Raw genomic sequence first — 10,972 nt, forward strand, 5'->3', positions numbered from 1 at the left:
GATGTGTATTGTAATTTGTCAGTGCCTCTCTGGGCACTGATAAAACCTTCTTTCCAGTCACAGTATATGTCAGGATCAGACTCCCTCAGATTTCTTGTTAGTCAGTCATGTTGAATCTGCTTTGCTTTGTATTAGCGCATGGCGGGTTATGTCATGGTGTTGCTGGATGGAAGGGATGTTTATCTTTCTTGGAGATGGATAATAAGCAGATGTGAAAGGGAGGTAATATGCATTGGGAGATGCCAAGGTCAGTCTCATGAGAATGTCTGATAAGGAGAGACACTGCCGGGCCTGCCTGGAAAATGGAGGTTTTGAAATGGGAGCAAATGGAATATGAGTGTGCAAAAAGTTTTGTATGATTATTTACTTTAATATACTGTGTAGCTGAAACTGCTTTAGTCTTAAAGCAGTTTCATACTGTGAGCTGCTTTAGTAATCTGAATAAAGCTTTCTGTTTTGACACTGAGGCTTGGATTTATGAACTAAGGTCAGCCAGTAAATGACAGTATCTGAAGATAAATAGGTATTGACCCCCCCAAAAAATGTAGCAAACTTTCCTTTTCAACATTGTATTTGTCTAATTTCAGTTTTTCTGAATGCAGACTGCTAATCGAAGCCTCACAAGGTTTTCCTTCAGGAAGATAACACCCATGTATGAAAAAATTAATATAAAGAAGAAACTCTAGTCTCTTCCTTAAGGAACTGTATTTCAGCAGTCCTGACTCTGCTAAATAAATAGAGATGCTGCTAGTTCTGTTGGTTGACAAAGGCTGTTGGGATCTGTGACAATTTGTGTGGTGGTATCTTGGTGGTGCAGGTTTGTGTGGTGCAGGTGGTGCAGGTTTCCCTAGAACACTTCACTCATTTTCTCAGTGTCAAAACAAACCTTAGAAAAAAATAGAATGATTACTGTTTAGTGCAATAATTTTAAAGATGACAATCATTTTGGAGATTTGAACTGTTTTATTTGTCTAACTTGTTTTTAAATTGTTTTAATTATGACTTAATGACCATCTCCAGTGTTATGTTTTTAAATGTGGGACAAATATTTATTTTTAGTTTTAAACTGAATGTTTAATTATATATAATAATTAACAATAAACTGAATGAGTAATAAAACAGACTGTGTGCATCAGTATATGAGTCTATAAACAACGAATAAAGCAACTTCTTCCACTTTTTGAACCGAATAAGAAAAGTTATCTTTTGTATCAGTTATTATTGTTCCATGTCTCATCTGGGATTTTGTCCAATACATCTTTCCAAAACTGGACTTCAAGAGATGGTGATTTCACCTGTAGTGTAGTGTTATGTATTAAACAATACACCTTAGATTACAGCTAATAGGATTGTTTGCTGAAGCGGCCACAGTAGTTGGGGATTCAGGGAGTTATTCAAAAGAGCAATGATATCATACTCTGGGTCCTAAACCACTGTCTGAATAGGCCCACAGACACTTGTCAAAATACTAGTATCATAGAATTACAGAGTTGGAAGATACCACAAGAGTCATCCAGTCCAACCCCCCTGCCACGCAGGAACTCTCAATCAAAGCATACCTGACAGATAGCCTACCTGTCCTACATCATTTGAGGAGTACTCACCTTGAGGTGTGTGTAGAAATTTCCTAAACTGCAACAGACTCGACACTCAAGCATCTTGTCATCATTGATGTGTGCGTAACGCAGGGCTTTCTCAAAACACTCCAGAGCCTTCTGGAAAATGCTGAGGCCAAGGTAGGCATTGCCCATGCTGAGGCTGACCTGGCCATTTAGGTGTAGGCTCACTGTGGTGCCTTGCATGTTCAGGCAGGTCTTACAATAGGATATTGTTTTTTGGAATTCACAGAGCTTCTCATTGCTCCGTGCCAGATTCAAGTAGCTTTCTGTAAGGTAGTCAGCATCTTCTAGCTCCCGGGCTGTGTCAATCTGCACAACTGCAAACTTTGAGCAAGAGAACAGAATATTAAAGAACCAACATTCTAGTTGCAAGAAATCACCTATGAGATATTCACAGCATGTTGAGTTAACCAAATGCACAGTTTATCACAAATTTTGGAGCCAAATTAAGAGGTAACCTACATAAGGATGGCAAGGTTGGATGGGATGGGACTGTTTGATTTTTATGATGACATTTGTCATCAGGAGTCAGGCAGGTGCACATACACTAAGAATGGATGCATGCCAAACTCACAAGTAACTCACATAAAAACCCACTTTTGGTTTTCGTGCAAACATTCTTTTCCAGTAAGTTAACTTGGGAGGGTGGTTAAAGTTAAACGCCTTTGCTGATCTAATGGGTGGGGTGAGGTTAAAGCTTCTTCTACCCACGATCTTAACCAAAGATAACTATCTAACAGTGGAGAAGCAGTAACCCTTGCTGTGTCAGTACTGCTGCAGGATGGAGGAAGTGAAAGCTCCCACCTCACAGCCATCACCAGTGACATATAACCTGTGGCAACTAGTAGCTCTAACATCAATGGGGCAGCAAATCCATACTGGATTTTAGGCTGAACTTTCAAGGAGCTGTTCAAGGTGCTGAGTCTAATCTGGGGACTGGACTCACAACCCAGGTAGTTCATTTAAAGTCTGGAATAAAACCCAGAATGGATTCACAGCCCCATTGCCATCAGGATCACCAATCACAATTGGATATAACTATGAAAATAATCCACAGAACCCTCCACTTTACTTTATCTATATACTGTGAACTAATTTACTTCCATATTGTTGTGTCCTGTGGGTAAAGCATCCCGGTTGAATTAACTGCACAACCATGACACTCAATTGCTTCTACACATTATAATTAAGCAATGGATTAATTGCAGCTAGATTGTTGATTCTAGATGAGCTTTTCTTCAATTTATGCTGCTTGCAACTTGTATCACTTATCTGGAGTGTCTCCTTACTCTTCAGGCTAACTGAAGTCAGCTTGTTAGCTAGAGTTTAAGCAAATAATTATATATTTTCCTGACAGGAGATATGAAGCCCTGAGGAGACCAACATCCTCCCTTCTTATTGACTCTGTCTTCCCATGTTCAGTCCTGACACAGAGAAATGTTTGTCAAGACTTTCTGTTTATAAACTTGTTTATTTCATAAGGAGTCTCCAAACTTAGCATAGCACTCTTTATTTAGATTCCAAAGTATTAAATGTAAGATCTGTATCATTTTCAGTATGTTGATGAAGCATGGATGAAGTTATCTTAACAATTTTAAATATTTAGCAAGTTATTCCCCCCTGTTTGATTGTTTTGTCTGTGCATGTGCCTTCAGGTTGCCTGTCTACTAATGGAAGCCCGATTGATTTCATAAGGTTTCCTTATGCAGAGGTGGTTTGCCTCTGGAATATAGCCTACAGCAGCTGGAATTCCCATTCAAGTACTAACCAGGCACCACCCTGCTTATCTTCCAAAATCAGATGGCATCAGGTGCCTTCAGGGTATTTAGGCTTCTACATTATTATTTTATGCATCTCATTCATTTTTCTCAGCTTTTAGTGAGCTGTCAGTAATAGCAAAGAGAAACATCTAGAGCTGGTGGCTGTCCTATACTGTCAAGTGATGCCAACCCGATGCCAACCCCTGAGACAGACACACACAAAAAATGGCATACACAAGGCTCAAATGTTACTGTGCAGGCAGAATGGCTCCATATAAACATGGCATTATGTATGGACCAAATTACCAATTCTTGTGAGAGTACTGTTTTAAGAAGGGTGTATTTGAGTCCTTTAACATTCTATGCATTGCAAACTAAAAAGTCAAGGAAAGGGTTAGGTTAAAACAGCTATTTGGGGCATGCCCATTTTCCACAGGCAGGGTTTTCAATTTGTTTTTGTTTTTTAAACCATGGGAAGCAATCATAAAATGTTGCACATTAACTCTGAGGAATAGGAGGGAGGACCTGGAAAAGATGTCCTCTGCATTATTTCAGAAGTTAAGTTTATCTTTAGCCTCAGATGACAGGGCAAACAAGTTTCTCTGCTTTTCAACATTTTCTGAAATATTGAAGTAGGGCTTTCACATTCACGCCATAGACGGTGCCATCTTTTGCCTCCTGTAAGGTTTCCAACTTCTCCTTGAAACTCACAATGTATATTTTCCTTCTGTTCCTTCTTTCACACCATAGTTACCATCTCAGCTATCTCAGGGCTTAAGGTTATCTACATTTAATTTGACCTTATAACTTTGTATTTTCTTTTTCTTTTCTTTTTAGAAAAAAACAGTAAACCCTGTAACAAGCCATTTTCTGAGATGAATTCACAACCAACTGTCAGTATGAAGAACTCATTCCGTTTCTCTATTAGCATATAATTTAAGACCCCGTTAAAGAATCAGTAAAATTCCTTGACTGACTCTGCCAAGCTAGAACTGAGGAGATACAGATTCAAATCCCTGGTTGATAATGAAGCCCAGTGACTGACTTTGTCCAGTTATAATAGTTAGACGTTTAAATCCAATTGCTAGTCTTGAATAGATTTATATCTATTCAGATATAATCAGATTTATATACATATTGGTCAGAGCAATGACATAAAACGGAGTGATCTTGGGCCAGTCCCTCTGTCTCCATCTGATGTACATTACAGGGATATTGTGAGGATGAAATGAAGAGAGGAAGCTTGAGCTCATATATAAAAGTGACATATAGTACTGTAACTAATATACCATAGGCCCCCTACTATAAATCAACCACATATATAACTCAAGGGCAGGTTTTGGGGCCAAAATTATAGATTTTGATATGACTTTGGATAATTCGAGGGTAAGACTCAAGGACATGTAACAAAGGATGTAAAGGGCAAAGCAAAGGAAAACAATGCCATAGAACCTACAAAATTCTGGAAGGCAAAACTGTGCTTACTCTAAAGGATGGATGGATGGAGGGGGGGACTACAGTAATTGGTGTGATATCTGGGGTGTATGTGTGTGTGTGTGGGGGGGGGAGGCAACCAGGTGTGGATGGGTCTAAGAAAATGTGCACATATCAAAAAGGATGTAAAGGCAAAGCAAAACAAAAGGCAACTACAGTTCCTAAGCAGTGACTGCAGCCTTTCACTTTAATGTTATAGCTTGCCTGTTTCTAACACAGAAAAGCTGATAAACATACACAGATGTCTTATTCACATCTTTCACAGCCCAATTCCTCACCACTGGAATGACATTACAGAAGAATCCTTTTGTCTCTTGCCATTCTCTTGGGGGAGAGCATCAAAAAGCTGCTGCTGCCATGTTCCCACTGAGGGATTCCAAAAGGTTAGGTGCAGAACCGCGGTGAAGAGTAAAGAGGGTCAGTCTTTTAGGTACTCCCAGGATGGATTAGGCTCTTGTCTTTTGTGCTCTATTCACATGGTTCCTTTTTCTTTTTTAAAATAAGAATTAAAGTACATTGCAGCCGGCCCTCTGTATCCATGGGCTTTTTATCCATGGATTCCAGCATCCACTGCTTGAAAACATTTTTTTAAATATATAAATTCCAAAAAGCAAACCTTAATTTTGCCATTTTATATAAAGGACACAATTTTACTACCCTTTGTATATAATGCGACTTCAACATCCACAGATTCTGGTATTCATGGGGAGGGTCCTGGAACCAAACCCCAGCAGATACAAAGGGCCCACTGTATCTATATTGACCCATGGATAAGTTGACCCAAGATTTTGGATCAATTTTTTAATTAAAATGTCTAGACGTATACATGACTCTATACAGTAAATTAAAAATATATATAGTCATTATTTCTCAGCTCCACCTACCCCACTATGAGCCTCTTAGAGAAAAAATCTGATATAAATATTATAACTTTATTTAAGACTGATTTTACTCTTCAGTTTTGCCCTGCCCAGCCACTTAGACTGTAGTACTTACAAAAGCTCTGTCCAGTATTCTGGATATATTCATCCCTCTTTCAAGACATCCACATTAATATCTCTTTCAGTAATGCATCAAAAGTTAATCTTTTCACCTTATAGAATCTACATCCAATGCTGGACCTCCACTCATGCAATAGCACAATCTATTCTGGGATATTCACATCAGAACATCATACTTTATGAGTGGACAAGATTCAAGAATATCTATTGCCACAGCTCAGTGCCTTCATAAAGCAATAGTCGTGATCTAGATATGTGGTGATGATTGGTGTTAACTGTGAGGGTGATGAAGAGATTTGACATATGATGATGGATGTTTAATGTTATTTCTACCTCCCAATTTAATTCTATTTTACTTCCTATGGTAATTATCTTACACATTACTGTTCAATTGTTTTACCATTTTTATTCTTATCTGTTTATTTGTATATCTTCCAGTACATATTCATATTTTTATTTAGAGTTTTATACTCTGTTTATAAGCTGTGCATTTTTTGGCTATTCATACGTATCTATATGGTATTGCAGTACATGGTACTTAGTGCACTATATTAACATGATTGAACAACAATAGCACAATCCAGTGTGTTAGTGAGTTGGGACCCTTCTCCTTTCACACGTTGTTTCTATACTTCAAAGTCCCTGATTTTACCAGTTAGAATTTTCACATATTTTTTGTAACTACTTCTCACAGAAAGCCTGCAGAGGCTCTTAGCTGCACTCTCACACCTTGACAAAAGTCTTGCTAGGTGAGGTGGTGGTGGTGGTGATTGTGGGCATGGATGAGATCTCTCCTGCGCCAACCCACAGCCTTAATTTGCAAAGCTGAATGCCTCCAGACATTGCATATGGATCAATGGGTGGAACAGTGTGTCTGTCGTCACATAGTAAAAATCTAGTTGCATCACTCAAGTGGTCAGGACAAATGCTAATCCTCTTGGTTTGTGCAACATGTCACAACAACATAAAAAAGCCACTAAGATCAGGAAATACTATTGAACTGTCTGTGCAGCTATCTTACTGTTTGGTAATTAGCTGCTTTTTAAAAACACATTTCTGTACCTGATTATTCAGATTGTATGCTGTTTGAATCAGCTATGCATCTATACATTCATGTTTTACACATGCCAATTTAAGTATTAGTTTCTCTTGTTTGAATGTTGCTTAGTCCTTTTCTCTGTGAGTGCTCAGATCAAACCTCAGCAATGGCTTTTAGATTATGTTTTCTTTTTCAAGGACCCTTCCTAAGGATTATACAGTTAGGGTCCACCAGGAGGAAAACAAATGTCAGAATCCAAACATGTATCTGTTTACATTTATTTATTTTGTAGCATCCAGTATTTCGTAATAGAGAGCTAACATTGTGTAATGTGTTAGCTTTGCACAGGACTGGGGGGCTTGGATCTCAAGGGAAGTTATTTTTCTGTTGCTAATGGAGTTGAAATTTTATTACTTGTCTTTTATTGCCCTTTGTCCCTGGCTCCCACATGGTCAAGAACAAGAATGGCCTCTGCCTGCATTGATATAAACCATCTTAACTGACATTAAGAGAATGATTAGTGAGTCTGGGAGATCCTGTGTAAATTACACTTCAGCCATGGACAATAGGTCTGTCTTAACCCAGCCTCTCTCTCTATCACACCCCTCCAGGGAGAACAATCCAGAAGAAAAAAAATATCTGGATCCAACTGAATACATGTAAAGCACTTTAATAATTCAGGGGAAATTGTTGTATGATTACTAGGCTTAGTGGTAAACAGTTGATATCTCACTTGGGAGTGGCCCTTATTGTCATCATACACTATATGCAGATTTATAACAGTAATAAAGACAGGAGTGTCTGGTTATTGTTACTTCGTAGTGCTGATGATTCACTGAAGCCAAGGATAGCCACACAATATTGTCTCCGAGCCACAAGCAATCCTGCCACATTCAAAATTGAACACTACTTTTCACGCCTCGTGATGGCTAACATTGAAACATAACTAAAGATGAATGCTGCAGAAGGGCAGTTCATGAATTTTTCAGGATAGAGAAATGCAGGTTGGCAATTCCTATACCTATGCAATTGATAGTGCTTCACATTTGAGGAATGCTGGCTTTTAAATCTGTTTTTATAGAACATTTTATTGTTTCTGTTGTACATCACTCTGGATCCCTTGGGGACAGAAAAATGGCAATGCATTTAATAAATAAATTTACATCAGTAACATTTGGCTATCTGAATGGCTTTCCAAAGCTTGCCCTTTCCCTCCCCACTACATCTCTATGTTGTAGTGAAAGAAAAACGCACACATTCAAGTCAGATTGCTTTACCTTCAACATATCTTTGTATCTGCCCATCTCTGAGTGAGCAGTGATGAGACACCCCAGCACTCGAAACCTGCCGGCAGCATCTGTGCTCTTTTCCAAGACTCTCAACCAGACTTGGAGGGCCTTTTCGGTCTGGTTTGACTGATAAAGTTGGAGTCCTTTTTCTATCTGCTGCTTCGTCTGGTCCTGACCCATCCTTTGTGCTCGAGAGCTTCATATACCAATCTGGCAGGAGAGCAGACACATAGGAGGTCCAAGTAATAATAAAAAAAACTACAACAAAGTCAGTATGAAAACTGGATGGCTTGCATGCTTTGGAAGTTCAGATCATGTGCGTCGCAGGCCATTCAGAACAAAGGAATGTCAACAGGAGATGGGCAAGGAAGGCCATCAAGATGTTACAGCAACCATCTTACGCTTCTAGATTGGCATCTTATTTGGTGCCGTCCTCTCGGAATTCTTTCTGACCCAAATCCATGGAAGACAAAGAATCGGAAGGCAAAAAGTGTAGGAAGGAAGGAAGGAAAACCCCTAAGTAGCTGGACTGAAATGTAATCGGAATGGCCACGCTGGTGACAGCTGTGCCCGCCAATCCTAGTCACATGTCTACACAGGAATGTCAGTCTTGGTAACTCCCAAGGTCAGAAAGTGAGCCAAAGCCAGATCTCCTCCTTCCCTCTGGGCTGCTTATATAAATATACTTAGAGAAGGCACAACTGTCTGTAGCAGCACAGCACAAGTCAAACCTTTCTTCAATGAGACCCTGAGCCAGTTCCTGCTCAGGAACAAATGTGTTTCAGACAACCCTTGGGAAATTGACTTTTTAAGGACTCCACAAATTCTTGAAGCTCTCAGCATCTACCTCCTCACTGCCAGCATGGCCAGTAACTGTGCTGGGAGGGAAATGATGAGGGTTGGTTGTATCTCTACCAAGCTCTAAGTTCAATGCACGTGTAATGTGATTCACAGTTTGTTGCTGTTGTTGTGGGCCTTCACATTGGCCTGTTACAGACTACCAAAATAAAGCTGCTTCGGGCCTCTTTGGAGGTATGCTATTTAAATGATGCATGGGTCCTAAGAGTCCGGAGGTCGCACCAAAGCCACACTCCATTCCTAAGTGCTGGAGTGCAGCTTTGGTGCAGCTTCCGGATTCTTAGGGTGCATGCATCATTTAAACAGCATACCTCCAAAGAGACCCAAAGCAGCTTTATTTTGGCAGTCTGTAACAGGCCATTGTTTCTGACTTATGACGACTCTAAGGTGACCAATCATGGGGTTTTAATGGAACGTTTCTTCAGAGAGGTTTGCCATTGCCTTTCCCCGAGGCTGAGAAAGTGTGACTTGCTCAAGGTCACTCAGTAGGTTTCCATGGCTGAGTGGCAATTCGAATCTTGTCTCCAGATGCTCAAACCACAATACCACACTGGCTCTACATGATTCACTTGAGGATAAAAGAAATCTCTCTCTCTCTCTCTCTCTCGTCTTTATATAGACATAGATCAGGTCAGAACAGGTAATACCTGGTCAGAATAGGTTTTTTAAATTGGTGGTGGATTGCTCTGTGAATATATTGGCTAACTGCAAATCTTGAAAAGGACAAACCCTTTCAAGAGAAAGGGGTAAAGTAATAATTTTTAAAAATGATGTTGTAATACCTTGATACAAATGAATTTGGAATGTTGTATACTAGAATCATAGAACCATAGAGTTGGAAGAGACCGCAAGGGCCATCCAGTTCAACCCCCTGCCATACAGGAACTCACAATCAAAGAATCCCTGACAGATTCAGGGCCTCGGTTTTTTTTACTTTATTTTTTTTGGGGGGGGGATGAATTTGCTTTTGCTTTCACCAAAATCACAGGGATATTGAGTGAGGACATGGAAAAAGCCTTCTCAGTGGCTGCTCCCAGACTGCCGAAATGCCTTCCATGGGAGTTTCTTTGGTCCCATCTGCACCCTTTTTCTGCCAGCTGGCTTTATTTAGGCAAAACCTTGGCTCTTCTTAACTCATGTGAAATAGGAGTCTTTTAATGGAATGTGCTGTACATTTGTTTTTTTTAAAAAAAAATACTATTTTAGATGTTTGTTGTTGTTGTTGTTGTGTGCCTTCATTTCCAACTTAAGGAGACCCTAAGGTGAACCTTTTACGAGGGTTTCTTGTCAAGTTTCTTCAGAGCAGATTTTCCATTGCTATCCTCTGCGGATGAGGCTGTATGAATTGCCCAGTGGGTTTCATGGCTCAGCAAGGATTCAAACCCTGGTCTCCAGAGTCATAGTTGAACACTTTCAATTATTTTAACTTTTGCTTTTAATAGATTGCTTGCGTGTTTTGTTTTGTTTTAAATTTGGTGTAAGATTTTATAAACTTTTAGCCAGGTTGAGGTCTTGTACTGGGAGAAAGGCAGGATATAGGTTTAAACACATTCAGTCTGAAAAAAGATTATTGTCAAGTTGGAAAAATGCAGAAAAGGGAATCAAAAGGACTGAGACTGAGAACATTTTCCCTACAAGGAATGGCAAATGTAACCAAGGATTTTAAGAATTCTTACACTGATACCACCTTCTCTGCTCATCACTTCCAATTTTGCCTTGTTCCATCTTTCATCTTTTCTGTACTTGTCTGTCTTTACTTGCGTGACTGATGTAGAATTTAACAGTAGTCATGGGGATATACATGGGGTTACAGAGGAGGGTGGAAGAGAGCAGTCCTGGGGAAGTGTGGGTGTGTTGAGGATACTGTCTGATCTGCTTTTGTGGTATTGAAAAAACAATAAAAGCAAAGGCA

General features: G+C 39.6%; 1 protein-coding gene across 1 annotated transcript in view; it reads right to left on the reverse strand.

Annotated features, from left to right (window-relative positions):
• Positions 1-8,724, reverse strand: part of RAPSN (receptor associated protein of the synapse) — a 22,200-nt gene extending 13,476 nt beyond the window's left edge. The window contains exons 1-2 of the mRNA XM_042454039.1: positions 8,191-8,724; positions 1,605-1,943 (exon numbers count right to left, since the gene is read on the reverse strand). Of these exons, the coding sequence (XP_042309973.1) occupies positions 1,605-1,943; positions 8,191-8,382 (531 nt within the window). The 5' untranslated portion in view covers positions 8,383-8,724. The remainder of the gene's footprint in view (positions 1-1,604; positions 1,944-8,190) is intronic.
• Between the last annotated feature and the right edge of the window lie 2,248 nt (positions 8,725-10,972).

Source organism: Sceloporus undulatus, chromosome 1 (assembly GCF_019175285.1).
Source record: "Sceloporus undulatus isolate JIND9_A2432 ecotype Alabama chromosome 1, SceUnd_v1.1, whole genome shotgun sequence".
NCBI classification, from domain to species: domain Eukaryota; kingdom Metazoa; phylum Chordata; class Lepidosauria; order Squamata; family Phrynosomatidae; genus Sceloporus; species Sceloporus undulatus.